The 21,840-nt window shown below is 35.8% G+C and overlaps 1 protein-coding gene across 20 annotated transcripts in view; it reads left to right on the forward strand.

Annotated features, from left to right (window-relative positions):
• LOC138701496 (protein bric-a-brac 1-like) overlaps window positions 1–21,840 on the forward strand; it is a 354,692-nt gene that overhangs the window by 235,218 nt on the left and 97,634 nt on the right. Inside the window, exon 1 of one of the 20 annotated variants that reach the window (XM_069828427.1) lies at window positions 11,854–12,304. The exons of the other annotated variants lie outside the window; for them this stretch is intronic. Within the exon in view, the coding sequence (XP_069684528.1) occupies window positions 11,869–12,304 (436 nt within the window). The 5' untranslated portion in view covers window positions 11,854–11,868. Of the gene's footprint in view, window positions 1–11,853; window positions 12,305–21,840 lie in introns of those variants that run through there. 20 annotated transcript variants of the gene reach the window in all.

A 21,840-nucleotide genomic window follows, 5' to 3' on the forward strand; every position in this document is an offset into this window, starting at 1 on the left:
TACTCCGGCTTGTAACTAAAGAAGGCTCTGCTTTAACCCATCGTGCCACTGTGCGATATGATAACGCTGCATCGCCACATGCTTCACGCAGTCCCTGTAAACATTCTTGTGCACTACGACCTCGTGTCATTTCAATTTTGATCCAAGAACGTTGCTCTAGTTTTGTAAACATGATCTTAGGGCGCTCGCACTATCCCTATGAAAGTCAATGTTCTACACACTGCAGTAGATTGAGTACTGTCGCCGCTGGCTGCACTAACTCATTTAATAGTCCTTGTTCATGTCCACACAGCTGGCAGCTCTGGAACGCACTATCGCCATGTGACAGCAGTGTTGCCATAACTTTTTATCCAACCCTTGTATTAATTTTCACATATTGACGAAAAATAGCTCTTTGAAGAACTGAGACTATATGTGTGGAGAGGATGAAGTTCTGAATTGAGACTGTAGTTTGTTGATCATTTATGCATACAACCGGCAGGAAGAAGGGCATTTGAGGCCCGATGATACTACAGAGACATCCGGAAATTCTCTAATGGTCACCGGCTGTTACGGAATCTCCTGCGTCCCAGTTGAGTGGATATTATTAACTGAACGTATGTCAATTTGCACCAGTGACATTTCAGTGAGACAACATGTCTGGTCACTGGGCGGCCCCGACTGGTGCCGGTGCACGGTAGTGAGCGTTTTACAGAGTAGTAGGTCTTGTAACCCGACTCGCCGTCTATATCCGTATCACCGAATTTAGTATCACACTCCTCATACTTTTAAATGATTTGTAATGAATAGAAAGGAGGCGGTGTTGGTAGAATGGGATTATAATATTGGGAGAAATGGGAGAACTTAACCTCGTATCTTAGCTCACCGCAATAACCCTAGTCAACACGGGGATTGAACTCGAGTTTGCGGAATAAGTTCGCGCTTTCACATTAAGCATTCGTAGCAGTCCTAATCACATATAACAGATTGATCAGCGTAATGGACTTTCAAGGCAACCACTTTTATTAATTTCACTATGCTGCCACCTAGTGACTGCAAAAGAAGTCACGTTATAACCCTTATGAAATTCCATGGAGAACTGTACTTCCATCTAGCGGTCGTTACCAAAATGCCTTTTCGACGGTGGAGACTCTGGTGGTTCCCAATTCATGAAATGGGAATGGCCAATCTGATATATAATATGTGATCAGGGGTAGCAACAAGAACATTTTTCAATTGTCATGCAACTAACACTACTACTGAAAGGAATATATTTTAAAAGTCCGAGCGGAAGTAGTAAAACAATATTTAATTAATGGCATTCGCTCCGCATATCGTCGTTGTTCCTGCAATAACTTCTTTGTGCAAAATATACAATTTTTTAGTAGGAGGAAAAAACACATTTATTCATCCTATGGCAGCCGTACATAGGAGATTGTGAACTCTTACATTTTTCGAAAGAAAGAAATATAATTACATACAGTATAGGAGATTTTATTATTTGCTGTATCACTATTTAAGTTATTTAATAGAGCAAAAATCTGAAAATCGATAAATATGTCGCATAGGAGTTATTGCAGGAACAACGACGATATATAAAGATGCCTTTTACAGCCTTATTCTGGCTTTTAAATTACACAGGTCTACAAAGAAAAAAAAATTGAGAGCTTTTTGAAATGTAATAACTGATTTTGTATATTCAAACTGTATGGATTACAGAAATGACTTCCATTTTCCTGTATCACATCAAGTTTCTAAAAAATTACATGTAATACAAATCTTTATAACATGTTTAAATTGACGATATTCAATATATGGGAACCATATGACCAACATACAAATACACATTGGATTCAGTTGTTTCCTTAATATAAATACAGCTTAGATTTTAGAACATCAAAATTATGAACACATTAACTTATGACTTATTGTAATTATATAAATGTTCAAGGGAAAAACTTATATGGAAATACATTTTATCCAGTGCCTTAGTAAATTGCTTCATTAAGCTAAATTTTATATGTAGGGGCGGTAACAGAAATTATTCAGGATTTACTAAGCTCTTCTTCATTATGTTCTTGGAACAGTGTGTCTCTTATAGGCCATTCTCGTTTTGTCCAGTGATTCTGTCTATGTCGACTGTCCCATTCACATATGTAACATGGGTAGTTGGTGTAACCCTGTTGTTGTCCTAACAACATGCACAAAATCTTCAAATCCTTGTACTTGACTTTTTCGAGTAGCCGCTCAAGATTTTCATACGTTTTCTTGAGATGGATAGAATGAGCGACTGGAACTGATACTAGAAGGTTACCATTATGTAGTAACACACTTTTTAAACTTCTCATGCTTGAATCGATGGAGCCTTCATTCATTTGTTTTGTACTCAGCTCTAAACATTTTATGGGGTTTGGAATGTCAGTACAATGTACTAGAGTGTCTTCTTGGCTAAAATACTGTTGTAGATCTTTCTCTCGATTTTTGTAAAAGGTTACGTAGGTTCTTGCAGCTAGCAGATTCTTCTCTTTCAGCTTTGAAGCTGTAAGTTCTGCAACTTTATCGCTTATCACGAGCATTTCTCCTAGATTGACAACTTGTCATGTTTTCAGTTACGATTGTGAGACATTGAAAATAAAGTACAGAGACTGTCTTGGTGTGCAGGTGTGTCCATGGGAATGCTGTGCGAAGCATTTTTTCTACACCGCAGCCTGTAAGTTAGAGAGACATATTTGAAATCTTCATCGTAGGTGAGATGTGATGTAGTTTTCGGGTTCCTCAACTGATTGATATAACAAAATGTTCCTAACTTTCAGAAAATTCACTTCAGCTTCTGTAATATTAAAGAAAATTATATTCGCATGAAACTTGGTATGTTAAAAAAAATTACTATAAGTTCATCTACTATTCAGTCAATACCGTATTTTCTCGAATATCCCGCGCAGTTCTTTTTCTTCCGAAATATACAAGTAAAAAATACGGGTGCGCGGCTTATTCGAAATGAAGTTGGCAACATTGCCTCATTTTCCTTCTCTGCAACTCCTAACATGGTAGCGCGTGCTATTATCTTTCCGCGCTGGTATTTCAATTGTTAACATTGGTAAATAAAAAAAATAAGTTCTGAAGTGTCTTTGGGAGATTTAAATCTCTCATCAAATCATTCAGCTCATTTTGTGTGAAAGGTTGGAGCATGCCTTATGTGTCTGCCCAATCAGAATCTTCAGATGACTCGACAGGTATAGAATTTGTTTCAGAATGCTGTATATGAAGGTTATTAGGAGGGTTTGGTACAGGAATATCAGGACCATGTGGTACAGGTCTAAGCAGATTCCAAATCAGGATAAATCATTCCTTTTTTTTTTTTTTTTTTTTTTTTTTTAATACAAAAATAGTAGTCGTCAGTATGGTTTTTTGGCTCATGCCACACCATCGGAATTCCAAAACTAAGGGCTTTCTTCTTTTCCTTTAACCTGTTACTTAATTCCGCAATAAAACACTGCACGCTTTATGAGGGGCCCATGGTTTATTTTGATCACCCAGCTTAATTCCAAAATAAGCAAAATAAACGCTTTTAACATGTGAAGTTATATTGTGCCTCTGTTTTGCAATCATGAAACGTCCACAAATATAACAAAATATATTTGGATCGTTCAAACACTGCCTTCTGTTTATGGCTATAGCACAACAAACTAAACCACACCGAATAGTCCACAGAAACACACTGCAATAGAATAGAATTCTCAGAACTGGTTGATGTAACTTTTCTCCAATGTCCGCCATTACAACAGTAGAAAGTGCTGCCATTTGATCATAAAATATTGTCACCTCCAACAACACAGTGATGCAAAATTAACAAAATTAGAGTGATTGTGTACTCTCAAAATAAATTGTGTCCCTATTTAATTGGAGATATTGTGTATTTTTTAATGTCTTAATAATCACAAATACTGAAATTATTAAAAATTGGTATGTGATAGGACAAAACCGTTGACATTTCTGGAGTCAGGTGAACAATATATAAATATATATATATATATATATATATATATATATTACTTTTCTTGCACAGCAGCTATGATTACATTTATTTCAGAAAGTTCTGCATATAGTCTTAAAGATTTTTGTCTAAAGTTTCCTATTGGAGGCATAATTCAATAGATTGCAGTAATTTATCTGAAACAGTTATTTCAGTACAGCTACATCTCACGGTAACCATATATATTGAGCGCTTGATGGCGTCAGTGGACGCTAGAATTAAAAAAAGTAGGAATGGACGTCCGTATACGAAAAACTACAAATATTGATCACATACCTCATCTGATACAACTGATGTGTTTTAGCTAGAATAAACATAGACGGTAGATACAACTCACTTTCAATCTATCTTTCACCATCGCTCAACATTACCGCGAATAGTATAGACATGCGATCTACACAGTTTCGTTTGTTACTTCACCTTATGTAAGAAAGAATTAAAGATGAAAATCTTTTACGCTGGCTTTGAACTGTTATTTTTTTTTTAATTGTTTCACCTGTAACTATTTTAGTTGGGAAACTGGTCCAAAATAACAGTTTCGTCAGATCCCACCCACAGGTATATTCCGATCGATTCCAATAACGTACCTACCTGTTTCATCCACTACTGTATAAAGGAACAAGCATGTTTCGTGTTATATATGTTTTCAATATACTGGTTTGATGCAAAAGTTCGCAGCGTTTTTTCGCTTTCGCTTTATTTGAGACGAATAGAAGACAGAAATTAATAGTAATACATTCTCCTACATTATAACTGCCAACGCTGGGGTAGTTTTTCGATTCCGCGTCTGAAGAAATCTCCCGTTTGGAGTTAAAAAAGTCGTCAAGCCAAGTTTGGTAAAGCATGTTCGTTATCAAAGGAGTTCCATTGTTGGATAGAGAACAGAAAACGTGGAAATATGAGGGCACAAGCTCGAGAAAATATGGCAGATGTGGAATCACTTCCCAAGTTCCTGGATACCTGCATTCGTCATGTTACTGGAGTGCGGACGTGCATTATCGTGTTGCAGGCGCACTTGATGCAGTCTTCCCGGTCTTTTTTCTTCAGTTGTGGCCACAAGGCGTCAGTCAGAGTTGTTGACAATAAATGTCAGCAGTTATGATTATGATTATTTGGAAGCAATTCATAGTACACGACGCCTTCTTTATCCCACCAGACACGTATCATTATCTTCTGTGGATGGATACTGACTTTTGTACGAGGTGTTGTGTATTGAACCACTAGAACTATTTTTTACAGTGCTTTCTCCGCTGGCATTCTCCCCGTACACGACACAACTATCGGACCGCCTTCTCTGCCTCTGCTCCTCTATTAAATTCAAACAGAAGAATATTGGAAGTGTTAGTTTTTTTTATTCACTTGACATTCCATCTTCTTTAGTCCACAAATAGCACAAACTTTCTTCAAATCCTCAAAATTCAAGACGGATTTGCAAGCACAACACTCCAGATAACAATTGCAAATGATAAACAATCTCCTAACGACGCAGTGTTGTAATGGCGAACAAAAAGGCTGCATCAACCTAATACACATGATTGTTTTTTAATAATGATATAGGCTAGGTGTATATTTTTATAATTCAGTTTCAACAGCATGGATATGAAATTGTGAGTAGCTGTGTCATTGTTACATGTTGAAAGTAGGATTTTTTTTTTAGGGGAGGGAAAGATTTTCTTCATTGTTCAGTAGTGTAGGAATATCTCAACAGTGTAGCGGTTTTCATGCCAGATCTGACGTTCTTCAGTGTTAGTTTAGCGGGTAAAATTTATGAAAATTCTATAGGGATTTAACGGTTTTTTTAGCACTTACAGCGACAAAATAATTGCATTTTACATTAACAATTACACTTTTACTACGTCATACTACTTTTGATCAATAAAACTACGAAAAGACGTCTTTCAACCAATCATGTCTGCTTATCGCACAATTTTACCGCGTCCCTAATATTTGTTTAATTTTATCGCTTCCCTAGCATTTGTTTGTTTTTATCACTACCTACAATAAGGATTTGTTTCTTTGTTCGCCAACATTTCAAACTGCACTGGTCTGGACGTCAAAAAACAGAAAATTACAAACCACTCCAGTCGATGCACAGCACTTTCAAATATGATTCGCATTGGCATTCAAGAACAAGAATTAATAAGGATCACTGGTCATAGCTATGTATCTTCCGTGAAACCCTATTTACAAATAAATGAAGGGCACCATTCGGAAATCCTGGGTAAGTTGAGGAATAAACCATGTACAATCAGCGGTGGCGAGAATGTAATCTTGCGCCGAGCCACTGTGTAACCTGCAACATGCATAGCACCTATGGAGGGAGGCGGACACCCGAAGGGGAAGTAGAGCAACTGTCTATTTTCATTTTCCTTACATCAAGCACTTAAATATAATTTTATACAGTACAAAGCTACAAACTAATGTTTAGTACGTGCAACGAAGAAAGAAATAAGAAGAAAACATACGACACATTACCACAACCTAAAATTAACTGTCTTCAGAATGTCTCTACGACAGAGTTTCAAAATCATGAATTATGTCATGCCAGTCGTAGTTGATCACGAAGGTATTTGTCTGTCAGTCGTGATCTAAATTTGGTTTTTACTATTTTAATTGTTGAAAATAATTTTTTCACAAACGTAAGTTGTAGCGAACATGGCTTCAACAGAGCAAGCGAAAGAACGAAGCTTCGGATATTTATTTTTTGGCAAAGATTTGAAAGTTCAACATTTGTCAAGTCCTTACATCTAGCGTTCATTTGACATCACATAGTAAATCAGTGAGTTTAAATTGAAGATTTAACATCTGCTGAAAAAGGGTCGACGTACAGCAGTGGCGTGTGGTGATAAATAATCCTGGTGGTGCACAAATATTTATTATGATTATCATATTATTATTATTATTACACCCTATTATTATTATCGTTATTATCATTATTATTTTTATTATTATCATTATTTGTACTAACTACTCCATAACTATTAACATATGTTATATAGGTATAGATTTACATAATTTTGTTAGTCGAGAAATTGCAGTTAATTAGTTTCCTATGTAGGTCCATTAATAGCAAAGTAAAATGTTGAACTTCTATTGCAACACACCGTAAATAATATTGTTTTAGCTATATTGCGTTTTATAACAAAGTTCATCATCAGCCTTAACTGCTAAAAAGTCAACAGCATTCTTTATTTCTTTGAAATCTCATCATGGCATACATTGCAAAATGGCTTGAAGGACTTCGTTCTGTATAGTGTTTGATGTGTCCTTAAACACTTTTGCTCTTTCCAAATGTTCCTTAAGAGTGCGTCTAATTCAGAACTTGTAAATTGATGAGGTCAAGAAAAATACTAGCGTTTAAAGATGAGTCTCCGTCATCGTGACCTCTTAAAGCCAACTCAAAAGCTCCACAAAATCGCACGCACATATCTGTTCTTGGTAACTTTATCATTGTGAAGTTCAACAATCCAATATTAAAAATCCAATTGTGTCTGTATGTTTGTTTGAACCAATACTGCTACTTTAACATTATTGTTGATGTGTGCAGCTGAAGAATCGTGTTTTTTAATTCTTTCATTCATGTGATTCAAATCAATCATACCTGCAGAACGATAATCAAAATTATTTAGTTACTACGCACAGTCCTAAATTCAAACAGAAAAATAAATAAAATTCATAAAACGTACTTGTTTTTGTCAATAAATTATCGCCGTCGAACAATTGGCAAGCAAAACAAAATACAGCGTCTTTTATATTGTAGCCGCATATTGCTTTTTCGTAAGTCCGAATGTTCAATTTTCTTTTCTCTTCTCTATTACTATGCTTCGCCACTTGTAATTTTAATTCATGTGTAGGTGCACCCATCTTCTTTATTTTGATCTTTTCGTGTAAAGGTCTTACAGAAAATTACATATTTAAAAGATTTTGCACACTATTCATTGTAACATTTGTGATGTAACGATCTAACGACTACTGCAGACCATAGACAAATAACAGACAGCTTGAGAACACATCTGAAAGTGCTCCTAACCCCTCTTATGCACATTGTATTGCCTCCCTACCATGCTCCAAAGCCTGCCAGTGAAACAGCACTACTGCGCATGCTCCAATGGAACAGTGTGCCGCAAGTGTCGAGCGGTAAACATAATTCCCAGGCGTCAACAAGACCAGTACACGTGCAGTGTTATTTTTACACAGTATTATAATAAAGAATTATGTCGCCCACATAGTCTACTGCAGCTCATTGATATAAATTTAAAAACATGTATTATTTGAAGAGGTGGTGCACAGCTCCTGTGTTCCTTAAGAGAAATCGCCACTGACGTACAGAGATAATGATGATGATGATGATCAAAGCTCGGAACTTGGGGACTTGTGTCTTTGAACGTGGCTAAGCGACCGGACTTCAATATCAACAAACTCCCGCTTCCAGCACAGAGGTACTGTCAGGTCTGCTATAAAAGTGGTTCCTGGCTGGAACAACATAATGATAATATTATGATAGGTTGAAACACGTAATTTTATAGCATATATATCAATAAACATGCAAAATACATCAAATTTACAGTTCTGCTCTGTATATTTTATTACAGTGTATGACTACATGCATTAGAAGATTTTCGAACCCATAACTTCTTCGTCTGTTAGTTAAACATGATTTGAAACGAAGGAAACTTATTTCCACGTCACATGAAGTGACGGAAGCAAAATTATTTTTTTATTTTATTTATTTTAACTAGCTACCTATTGAATACAAATTACATTTATAAAACAAAAATGTTTCAAGCTACTACCGTAAGAGCCAGGCTCGTGTACGGTGTGGTCTTAGTCAATAATATAACATAAAATTTACAAGGACACTTTACTAAATAGAGTAAGTAACTTAATTCAAACCAATAAATACAACACAAGAGCAAGAATAAAGAAGAAAGAGAAAAAGAGAGAAAAATACACATTTAATATAAATTGACAATTCGACAGAAGCCAGTGATATTCAATGAAAACAAGAATATAGTAGACAGAAATAAAATGTAAAAAAAAAAATACATTTGTTAATATTATATTATATCGTGGATAATTTTACAAATTTATTTTTTAAAAGCTTCAATTTTAAAAAATTTCAAATTTGGAAAATGGTTTGTAACTGTATTATAAAGTCTTAGGCCGAAATAAAGTATTGAATGTTTTCACTGTCACTGTTTCCTGTTCGATTTTCAGTAGTTGCTAGCTGATCTCGTATCTGAGAAAGATAAGTATCCTAAATTTGTCTCGAAAATAGTTTTCAATTTCTATGTCACTACTAGGGAAGGTTCCACTACGACTTGATCCATGGCTATAGACAAATTTTCCACCGATTTAAGGGACTGCAATGTATTTCAATGAATGTCCGTTTCCAATCTCTAGTTTGTGTTTGACACAAGTTACAAAATATAAACTCTCCATTCGAAGAATGTAAAGAAAATAATGTATCTCCTCAGAATTCCTCCACAAATTCTGTACCTAAATTTTAAGAAATATATTTTCAAACGTATACAATACCCATTCGAATAATACGTATTTTCTTATTTTCAAACAGACCGTTTACCTCTAATTAATTATCTGAATGTCATTGGCTTCGACACGACACAGTTTCCTCGTCCGTCTTCCTGTCATTCGATGTGACCACTTTCTTAGTACACACGACTGTCCCTGAGCACTTGCAGCGTGAGCTTTGTGTACGTTGTACCTGTAACCTTACTCATGCACACGACACACAAGTCCCCAAGTTCCGAGCTTTGATGATGATGATAACAACAATAACACTTAACCTTTTAATGTTTCATCAGTAACATATATAATGCCGTTTTATGTTATACAACCGCTTTCCTCGTAATACTTGTGAACAAATCATACATTTAATATTCTCATCATATTGACAGCAAAAAAATGCGTCCTCCCATCCTACTTGGAACTTTCGTACATGGTTTCGAGAGAGACATATGCCACTCGCAGGTCAGAGACAAATACAAATGGAACGGAGTTTGACTCCAGTGAGTGTGAGGGTGGGGGTTGGCGGAGGTTAGAAGCAATCACGCTATCACTGCGAGCCACAATGTCTCGCGAGTCACGTTCTCGCCACGGCTGATGTACATCAACGAGTTCCACTTCTTTTACGCACACATCCATTATAACTTCAACTGAACCACCATTAAAACATTCAAATTTAAAAATTGTACTTTCAATAATTGTTCCTTTTAAATTTATTCATGTTTCTTTTTTATTTCATTATCCTTAATTAAAACTTTTCTTGTTTATTTCACTATCCCTAATTAAAATTTTTCTAACACTTGTTTATATTATTTAGGTATATTATAGCTTCTCCTACAATATATTTTGGATAGTCACGTATCAGAGATTGTGTAATTTTAAGATTTATTGAAAATCATTTGTCAAGTGACGTTGGTTACTGGGATCCGGATAATTTAAGTGGAATGCAACTGTTTTAATAAAAATGAAACTGAATCAACAAACCCTTCTTGACTAGTAACCGTCCACAGAGTTCAATGAAGATTCCATATTTGGTACAACTGATAACAAGAAAACAGCTAATCATAACACATTACTGCCATCTAACGTAATATTTGTAATGTTGGGATGGTGCAATAATACCACTGCCTGCTGGATCACATCCTATGGCTGTTTACGCAGCGATAAGATGCGATCCAGCAGGCAGTGAATAATACATTTGAAGACAGTTGTATTTTTGTAAGTCAGTTAATATTTTATTGTATTGGAGTACTTCGTTACTTCTAATCTTTATGTACTTTATTTTAATCGTGTAATAGTCAATTAAATCCCACTCGAGTTTTGATTTTCTCTAGATAAATCAAAACCTCTAGTGAGATTACTGTTGATAATATAGCGACTTGTGCATTGTTCATAGTGGGTTTTTAAAAATCGAGTTGGCGACACTGCATCTCAAATCACATTTATTCGTGTATACAGACCTTTTATTTATTTAGTCCTGACAGCTCAGCGACGCGAAAGAGGGGAAGTAATAGGAGTAGTGGGGAAAGCTCCGGAGTAGAGATAAGGGCGAGCGGTCGATAAAGGAATGCAGTACAGCTTAATTGTACTAGAAACATACCGCTCTACTGCACGCATGACATCCGATCGCTCCGAAAGCAAGCGAATGACTAATTCAAACACCCCTTGGCGACTGTCAGGACTAAATAATCGTACTGTGCCTTCACAACATAATTGTGTAACAAGTAGCATTTACGTTTCAGAAAATTATTTATAGTAATTGCTTGAAATTCGTACAAAATATTTTTTTTCCTTACAATACTTGTAGCCTGTTAGGTGATTTTCCAAGGATTTCTTTATCTGTAGCCAGTAGACCGATTTCTTTCCGCAGTATTAATATCGTTAATAGGGAGGGAGTACAAGAGCTCAGTCAAATCACATTTGGCGGCCTAAAAGGTCGGTGTATCGTTTGCGAATGAAGGTCGAATGTAGTACCAGCTAGGAATATAGCACGAAGCGCTTTATGTTATGCATTTGTGCCACAGAAAACGGTCTTACAAACTGTTGCAGAGGACAAGATGCTGCGTAGAACTGCACAGAACATGAAGCATGGAACCTTCTGACACTTTCATCTATCTGTTGGAACAGCTTGTTACATGGCACAGTTTCGTTTCGAACCAGTTTGATTTGTGTAACAGTGCCAGAATTTTGGTCCCATCTCTAGTTTTGATTTTTAGGCCTTTCTGCCGCAGGTAACGCTGTTTCGTTCTGCGTTCCCGATGTTTTAGTGTATTGTGCTTGGTGTGTGCGTTCAGAGATTTTACTGTAACAGTGAACAGTGCTACTGAACTATGGAGGCATCAACATCTCTTAAGAGGAAACATACAACTTTAAACATAGAGACTAAAGTAGAGATTTTAAACAGACTTCAGAAAGGGGAAAGTGGAGCGTCTTTAGCCAGAATTTATGGTGTAGGAAGAGCCACAATAAGAGACTTGAAAGTAAAAAAGGAAGCCATAATGAATTATGCTTCAAAAATAGAATCTGATGAAGGGCCAAAAAAGAGGAAAACTTTAAAGACTGCTAAGAATACAACTCTTGAAGACGCCGTATACCTTTGGTTCACAGAAAGAAGGAGGCTGGGAGAACCAATATCAGGCCCATTGATTTGTGAAAAAGCTCTTGATTTAAATAAAAAATTAGATGGGCCACCCGACTTCAAAGCTAGCAGTGGTTGGCTGCAAAATTTCAAGACGCGTCACGGCATCAGAGAACTGCAAACTGAAGGTGAGAGCTTGTTATTGTTCTGTATGTTTCAACTTGGGTTAAAGTTCAGTAGAGTTTGATAATCCGAACTATCCCAGGTCAGGTCCCAATTAGTTCGGATTGTCAAGGTTCCACTATATTTACTGAACATTGAACGAAATCCAAATAGATTAGGAGAAATCTGTGTGTACAGGACAGCCAGCATTCCGAAATCCACCTTTGTGTTGTGAAGTATGTTAAAAACGTGTATTTTCTTGTAAATCTCGAATTTTGGGCAATCCCAATACTATTTCCATTATATTTAATTTAATGCGAAGTAAAATGAAGAGAATTGAACTGATTCCAAAAATCTCAATTTTGTCAAATGTTTGCGAATAACGCTTTATTCAAAAAGTAGGCCTAACTTGTAGAAACTGGATGTGGACAGCCTCAGCACACTACACCTAATAGGTAGCATTCCTAGAACCACATTTTGATATCAAGGAGTGCTAAGAATGGTTTTTCTCTTCTATATTGTCATTTGTTGCGTATCATAATAGTATAGGGTGCGTCAGAAAGACCGGATGGATTTCACAGGGCAAGAAAATTGTAAGGATTCATCAAATCAAAAATTTATTGTTATCAACAGATTCACCAATACATGCAGTTTATTTATGGTATACAACATCATCTGTATGATGTCCTTGGCTTTCGATACAGGCATCGAGGCGTTTTCAGAAGTTCGCCGTCACTTTCACAGTCATAGTTAGTGGGATTGCCGCGATTTCTTCACGAATCGCCGTCTTCAGTTCGTCCAGTGTATGTGGTTATTTGTGCCTTCAAATGGTCCCAAAGAAATAACTTGCAGGGCGCGAGATCTCACCGTAACCTCGGACAATCTCAGTGCAATAGCATGTTTGCGGGCTGATGGTTGAGGTGGCCGGACAACCTACTGTCTGTCTCCACATTTGCAGGTGTACACGCGCTCCGTGTTCGTCCAGGTGATTTCTTCTTTAATGTTGAACCTGTGGTACGAAATGAAGCCATCCACCGCAAAATTGTATTCCGAGTTGGAATCCTAGCTTGACGTCCGATGTCGAAATGAGTCCTGAGTGGCGATCACAGACTCTTCATTTTTAAAAAATGTCTCTGCGATGAAAGCACTTTGTACACCAGACCAACACCATGCTCTCAACTGAAACTGCATTCTCTCGCTGACCCAACAGTCGTGGTCCCCCTCACTCTATCCCTCTCCTCGCTGCGTATCGATAGTTTGAAATCCATTCGTTCTTTCTGACGCATCCTGTACTAGTGTCATGTAGACTGAGGTAGTTTGGAATGAAACTAGTTACTATGGGGGGCAATAGTAGTATTTTATTTGACGACACTTTCAAATGTACAGTTGGACGTCGAAATTCAACGTAGACAAGAAATGTCCCACAAATTTTGTCTGGATTTCTCTATCAGAGACGGATACTTTTACGTGCCGTAAACCTACGGCACGGGTCTTGAACTTCACCTCCCTCCCGGAAGAAACCTTGCTAAGGATTTGTGTCTAGTAATGTAAAATCAGCTTTCGTGCTGTAGTACGATACTGAATCAGTGAGTTATGTTTGGGTAGTTTAACAGATCACATGATATTTTTACTTAAAAGTTTAATTTACTATTATTAGTTAGAACTGGTCACCTCTGATTAAGGTTTTGGCTGATATGTACATTTCTTATCAGGCAGTACATCTCACTTGATGATATGTAAAGAACAATTATTGTTTATATATATCTGAAGTTTGATAAGTGTAATATGTAGCTAGTCAGCGATGTATACAGTGAAGGGGGGAAAGGAACTGACCACCCTGCCTCATTATCTCCTGGCTTAGTTGCCTCATGGGTGATGCCTTATTGATGTCACTTATGATATTCAAACCTATCTTCGGACTATTGACTAAACCGGGGTTCCCAACCGGTGTGTCGCGGAACCCCATGGAGTATGTCGCGAAATTTTGGAATTGAAAAATAAATTTTATGCCATCCAGAAAGTCTCTTTACAACATATTTTTTATTTAAACCAAGTTTTTGATATGGTATATTTTATTTTGAGACAGACTTTACCAATGAAGCGTGAACACCTACAACAATGCTTAGTAATAAATTCGTTGACTCTTCCCACTTAGTAATAAACAGTAGAATCGTCACAACATATTTGTCAGTTTCAATATAATATATACCTGTGAGCGATTGACAGTGCGACTATTTTATGAAAAGTGCTTTATTTAGATTTTATCATGGACAAATTTTCAAAGAAGTTATCAGTGCTTTTTTGCTGGCGGAACGCGCTGGACGCTGGAATGGCGTTTCGGCACTTTTTTTGCATTTTTCGTCATGCAAGCGAAATATGTTTGAATAAATATGTTTTTAATATAATTTTTCCTTGAATTCCGCTTAGACCTTGAAAGTCTTAGTTGGACGAAAAGGAGGATAAAATCGACAAAATTCCCCTGCAGTGAACAGTAATCATATTCTCGTCTCCTATAGAATACTCTACACAGAGTTCCACCACCTTTTTCTCCAGAAGAAAATCACTGATTGTTGTTATTATATTATCATTAATAAAAACAAGTAAGTTTGTCGCGATATCGTGCGCTTTCAGTAAAATGTGTTGTCAGTCAAAAAATGTTGGGAACCACTGGACTAAAGAACAACAGTTAGAACTGAAACATTTACATTTTATAGGTGGGGCGTGCTTTTCCATATCGGCGAAAACTGAGTCTTATGCTAGAAATGAATGTAGGCCTAATAGCATAATCGGAAATATCTACTTCAAACTGCAGTTCAGCACGTTATATTGCACTTGAACGTGATTTTAGAGAAATTTGGAGTTCTAACAAAGTGTCGCCAAATAAGGAAGAGTCGCATTTGTTACTGGGCCGGGCTTAGAGGCGCACCCGCTACTTAGTATGTGCTATTTATGGGCTTATGCATGAGTCACGTGTTTTTGCGACTTTGTGATTACTATAAAATGTGCTACTTGTGACAGTATTAATTAAAAATTGCTGTATTAACAAAGTATGGATCTCATAATCAGGAGTATCAATCGATACCGATATCTCTTGAGTATCGAGGTTTTCGTATCGGGAATCCATCTCTAGCAATTACGAATATCTGTTTCAGTATAATATAATTATAAAGGTTGTATCGAAATGTTATAATTTGAGGTGGAAATTTTTAGCATTTTTTTTTATTAAAAATCGGCAGTTCGTAGAACTTATACTCGTAAATATATACACTTTGTCCCAAAAGTCATTGTGAGGTTTCAGAGTGATCCGTTTGGGAAGATATAAAATAAACACGTGATAAAATGAGAACTGTTGCTATTTATTATTAATAATGTGTACATGCATTCTAGAAGAATGGGAGTTTTTGTCCAAATTAGACCTCAACGTGTCCACCACTGCGAACACGACACAGTTCATATCTTGATGCTAATTCCTCCCATGTGTGATCTAACATCTCAGGGGTAACTTTCTCAAAAGCTGAGAAAATCTTTGCTCTGAGATCCAGAATATCTCTGGGTCGCTGTGCGTACACATCATTCTTCACGAAACCCCAGAGAAAGAAATCGGGTGGTATCAGTTCTGGGGAATTTGGAGGCCACATAATTGGCCCTCCTAGACTACACCAATTGTTACCAAATGTGTCTTCCAAATCACGGACGTCTGTTGCCCAATGAGATGGTGCACCATTCTGTTGCTTCTTCAGAAAATACCCATCTATTCAAGAAGCGATCAACCTCACGTAGTGCCTGAACTCGTTGCATTCAGTAGGGTTAAAGTTTTAAGTATTTTCTAACGGTACGTTGACATGTTATGGGTGGCAGAGCCATCTCTGCAGACACCCGTCTGAGATTTTTCTTGGGACTTGCTTTCATAGCAGCGCTGACAGCAGCTTCGGTTTAAGCCTAAACGTCTTTGGGTTTAAGGAACATGCTTACGGCCACCCAGTTCCTTCAAACATGCGAAACCATAACATTATCGACTTGCAACTCGGAGCCCTCCGAAGACCATACTCTCGTTGAAACCACCGTTGAACAGACGTCACACTTTCAACAACAAGACACATTTCGCTCGTTGTTGTGCAGTAAACGGCATTTTGTTTATTCGTCGTTTCGTCGTTGCTGAGTAACTTCTTTTGTTTCTTATGCTGTAACAATGATACAAAACTCCCGTGCTTCAGTATCACATTGGAACTGAAATGAATTCTACAGCACCCTCATTATAAATTAATTTTATAGTCATTTTATTTTGTCTTCCCAAACGAATCAGACTGTATTTTTTAATGAATGTAGGTAGAAATGTAATATTGGTGCCAGATGAAAATAAAACTCGCAAGTTTTTCGCCTGTAAGTTTGAGGCATTGAAGGAAACAAAATACGGTAACAATCGAACAAATACAATAATTTTCATTGTTACAATTAATTATACAAGATGGATGTCCAAAGAAAAGTGCAACAGTTCTCATCTTGCGACCATTGATGTGTTATTATTATTTGAAACCTGTTGACGATAGTGTGCAGAGCGTGTAGGCGCATTCCCAGTTCACATCGGCTGACTATATTAAACTTCGCTGCGTACCCAGGTTCTCTACTCGTCAGACTCCGTTGAATGAGAAGGGTTCGACTAAATTTAAGTACTAGGCTATTAGTAGGGTATTTTCTGCTATTTTTGTTCTATCGGAAGTAAATATTGTATTCATTGAACAGTCGCTCAATATAAAACATTGTTGGTTGCTACTTAAGTGAATCCAAGACTTATTTGGCAAATTCTAGGAATTTAAATTTAATTGACAGAGTAGATTTTAAACAGTCGTATCTTTTTTTTTCTTAATATTACGATTTATGAACAGTATGGTTTTGGAGAATCTCATACTTTTCTATAGAATTATCCAGGCTCATTTGACGAAAATGGTATCCATAACTGAAAAAGACAAATTCACGAAGTTATTAAAGGTAAGATAAAGAATAAGTTCAATTAAAAGTACAGGGTTATAGAAAACGGTGTTGTTGAGTATTGGTGATAGAAAATTAGGGCCGTATTCATAGACATTCTTAGCGCTGTCTTCCGGTGATGATCAGCGAACTAACGTTTTTCGTATTTATAAACCAGTGTTAGCGATATCATATGATATGAACCCTGTACAAGTAACCAATCGATAGCCGGGGCTAGTTTAACACGCTCGTAGCGCGGACTAGCGAAATGTCTATGAATAGCACCCTTAGTGTTTAACTAATAGTTACGAATAATAAGTATGACGAAGTAGTATGGGAAGAAGGAAAGCAGTAACGGACAGTAAAGGGGCAGGATGTAAATGAAGAGTAAGCGAGAAAAAAGAATAAGGGGGGAATTGAACAAAAGAATAACCGAGAAATGTGATAATAAGATGAAGGGATGTGAACAAAATATGGTAGATGACGGAGAATGTTGGATGGAGTAGGGGGATCTTATTTACTGTAAGAGAAGAGGGACAGGTATAGAAAAAATATGGGAATTTACAAAATGAATGTGTTGAACTGTGATCAAGGAAATGTAATGAATGTAATGGTGGAACGTATATGAAAAATGTGAGGACCACAATTACATGAAGCATTTGTTGACAAATATCAATATCAAATTCACAAATTGTAGTTTCGAAACAAAAACGCTTTTCCGCATTTATATTGCAGAGATATACTAATTTAGTTTTTTATGATTCGCATTTTTAACGGGTTCAAAACTGATACAGAATAAATGCACTAAACACACGTTTTTGTGATGATGCCGCCTTTGTTGGTATTACTAAAAGTAGTTGTCATTAGTTGCAATAATTTTATTAAGAAAGTACTTCTATCGGCAGTTTTTAATCATCAGAGAATAAAATAAATTTGAAGTCTTTTCACAGTACAAATGAATGATTTTTAATAATTTACACTAAACATCCGACAGCTTTGATTTGTACAGATGGCCTTCCAACTTAATGAAATATCACTGCAGCATAGTAACTCCAGATACACGAGATAGTCCGTAGTGTGCGTTAAGGGGAGAAGATGGTATTTTTTTGTGAAAAATGAGTAAATTAAAAAAAAATCTTTAAAATACTCTGTGATATGTGTTGAATGCATAGCATAACATTTTGTGGGTATTTGTGCCATTATCGGATGTTGAGTCGCCATTTTTAAACTTCCTGCGTTATGGATTTTTAAATCACTCGCCCACTTTTATTATTGGTTCCGGTAAATTAAATTTTCAATTTTTTTTTTCATTAAAATACCCTTTGATATGTGTGGAATGCATTGCGTAACATTTTATGGGTATTTGTGCCCTTATCGGATGTTGAGATGTCATTTTTAAACTTCCTGCGCTATGGGTTTTTAAATCACACGCCCGCTTTTATCGGTTTCCAGTAACTTTATTTATTTTTTTTTTGTTACATTGCCAGACAAAAATGGATATAATTTCTGAACTATTAAAGATACATGCATGAAATTTAGAACACATTCTTTAGGCCATTAGGGAACTTTCCTCTGTAACAGAATTTTGTTAATTGATTTCATTTTAAAAATACATCCGTTTGTTTGCAAGAAAGGAAATCGGAAAATTGTTATTAAATTGTAATTGTTTATTTTACAAACGTAGGGACTAATATCAAAATTCTGTTACGGACAGTTTGTAGAACATGCTTTTGCAAATACATTGCAAAAAACCGTTTGAATCTATCTATAAAAACGGTTTAGATATATCGGTTTTAGTACAATCCTGCATTGAGTTTATTTTTTTCAAATTTGGGCCCTCAAAATTTTTTTTCAAACTATTTTTATTTGGTTGAGTTGTCACAGCAATGAGCTCTCTACATACAAAAAATTAATATTTTACACCAAATAGGAAAAAAGTTTAAAAAAATACCATCCTCTCCGCTTAACTAAGATTTGCTTAGACTTCATACCAACACGATTTTTACAACTGCTAGTTCATTCCTGACATCTTTTACAGAACCATGAAATAGCAAAATTAAGACGTGTTTGCTCTGCAAGGTTCTGTGTTTGTTTAACAAAGGTAAAAAGAGTTCTAGAAACTTCTATTCTTCTATGTGCTTACCCCCGAACAAGAGTTACAAAACAAAGCCTGTCCATCCCCTTAAAAGCTGAACTAAAGTTGCCCACATTCCCTTCCCCATCAAGCTCCCTTGCTTCATTCGTATGACTCAGTAGCCTGACAGTCTGAATTCTATTTCTCAAATAGTGTCTTCAGCAAGGTAGGATTTACTACCTGTGACAAATGAAGAGAGCCGAAGGTTGTTCTAAAGCTTCAGAAACCATACTACTTACTAAGTAAATCCATGCACAACACCCTTGAGGAAAAAATTACTTAATTCTAATATTACGCAAGTGTTTCTCGTTTTTCTGCATTTGGAATCTAATTTTGAAGTCACATCATGTCCGAAGGAATTATCCTTACAGTGAGGAATATCTCGGAAAAAATCCAATCAGATAGTCAGTTCAAACGGGATTCGAAACCATGTCAGTTCAGCTTCGGAGCTAGGACCGGATTTAGATATAGTGCCGCCCCTAGGCAGTGCAAAGATTTTCCGCCCCCAACTTTCGCAAACAGTTTGTGAGCAGCTATTATACAGGTCATGTTGAGTTTAAATTAATTTTAAATGAAATGTTACAATTCAGAAAACAAATTACTGGAATCAAAATATATGTGAATTATAAAGATTTCCTTCGCACTTTCTCCATAGAGAAAGCATTGATGACGTCGTCAAAGTCGATCTGAAGAAGCACATCAGACTCGATGCAAATAAATACATTCAGACTTATTCATTGTTGAAAGAAGATTGATTTATGAAAGGCAAGCTGTGGTTTATTTTTAAGCATTGGTTTTGTTAGTGGTATAATTATTAGGAGTGTTTCTTACTTTGATAAGAAGTATAAAGTAAATTGAAAAATAAACTCCAACTCTTTGCGGAGTAAATCTTCCATATCGAATTATAAGTGCACATGCTGGAAAGTGATTAAATAGTATTATTGTCGATATATCGTCCATCCGGAGAAACATTGACTCAAGTGCAAAAAAACTAAATTGTTCAGGAGAGGCATTTAAAGTTTTTTCAAATGTTTAAAATGGTATAACATATTTTAATTATGCACTAATAGTATTTCTATGGATTCAAATGATTTGTCATTTATTTAGTTATTATATTTTATTGTGTATTTCATGGTATTTCGTAAATTAACCCTTTCAGGAGGCATACCTCTCAATTGTGTCTTTGTTACCTTTCTCAATTACGACAAACCTTGAAGGGCGATTTAAAATGAAAACAACTTAATTGTAAAAGGAATTTTTATTTTATGAAGAAGAAATTCAAAACTGTAAATCGCATAAATTTTCGTAATACTTTGGTATTATGTTAGTGGTTATCGATTTCAGTAGGTTATCCCTTTTCCTCCCCGGGATGATCATTTTTACGGTGTAAGCCTGGTTAAGTCTTTTTTCTTTCTTTTCTTTTCTCTCTCTTGTTAGCACGACCGATTCCTGTTTTCATAGTGATAAATTCATCGTTTTAGGAGACTTGTAGCTATAGGCCTATGATCCGTACTATTTTTATGACACCTCTATGGAGTTTTTAAACATCTTTTTGTTTCAATCCATTCTTATGGTTTTCTTTTTGTCTTTTTCTCATTTTTATCTGATGAACATTATCAAGTCCTGAATTTGGTAAAATGTTTGGGATATTCGTCTCAATTCTAATGTTAGATCTCCCATTAATAGCGGTTGATTAACAGCACCTAAATATAAAATTTTGCTAGCAAGCACAAACACACGATAATATTAACTACTGTAAGCATTAAGTTTAGAATTCTGGTTATCAGTTTTTTTTTATAGATCAACGGTATTTATCTATTTTTTTTCATCTATTGTCTCAACTAGAAAATGTTTATTAGAAGAGATAATTACATTATAAAAAAGCATAACAATGTCAAAGCCAATATACTTAGCCACATGGCATTCGTCACAGTTACCTATTTCTGGTGCAGAGTTAACATCATGTTGCTTTTTGACAACTGTCTTAGAGAATATTTTTTAGAACCAAATATTTTACAAATTTGAATATATTCTAAATAAAAACAAATAAATAAATAACATTCAAATAACCTTATTAGCACTCATGGCAGTCATGAATATCTGGCTAGAATTTTGTTGTTGAGAAAGTCTAGTTATAATAATAATAATAATAATAATAATAATAATAATAATAATAATAATTGTTCCAGGTTTATTTCTATTTGTCTTTAAATACTGCACTTTCGTTCTCATAGAAAACTCGAGTTTGTGTTTTGGTGCTAGCACTCTTTATTTGGTTTGTTTAAATTAAAGTAACAAATAATTTCACAAGACAACCGTCTTCCGAAGTATGTTCTTACGACGTGTTCGGGTCACTTCTTGAGTTTTCGTGAGAACCCAACTATACTGGTTTTAAAAATCATAGAGCTCAATAAATTTTTTGGAAAGGTATACTAATTTTGATTAATATCTCACTCGAGGATA

This window comes from Periplaneta americana, chromosome 6 (assembly GCF_040183065.1).
Source record: "Periplaneta americana isolate PAMFEO1 chromosome 6, P.americana_PAMFEO1_priV1, whole genome shotgun sequence".
Lineage (NCBI taxonomy): Eukaryota > Metazoa > Arthropoda > Insecta > Blattodea > Blattidae > Periplaneta > Periplaneta americana.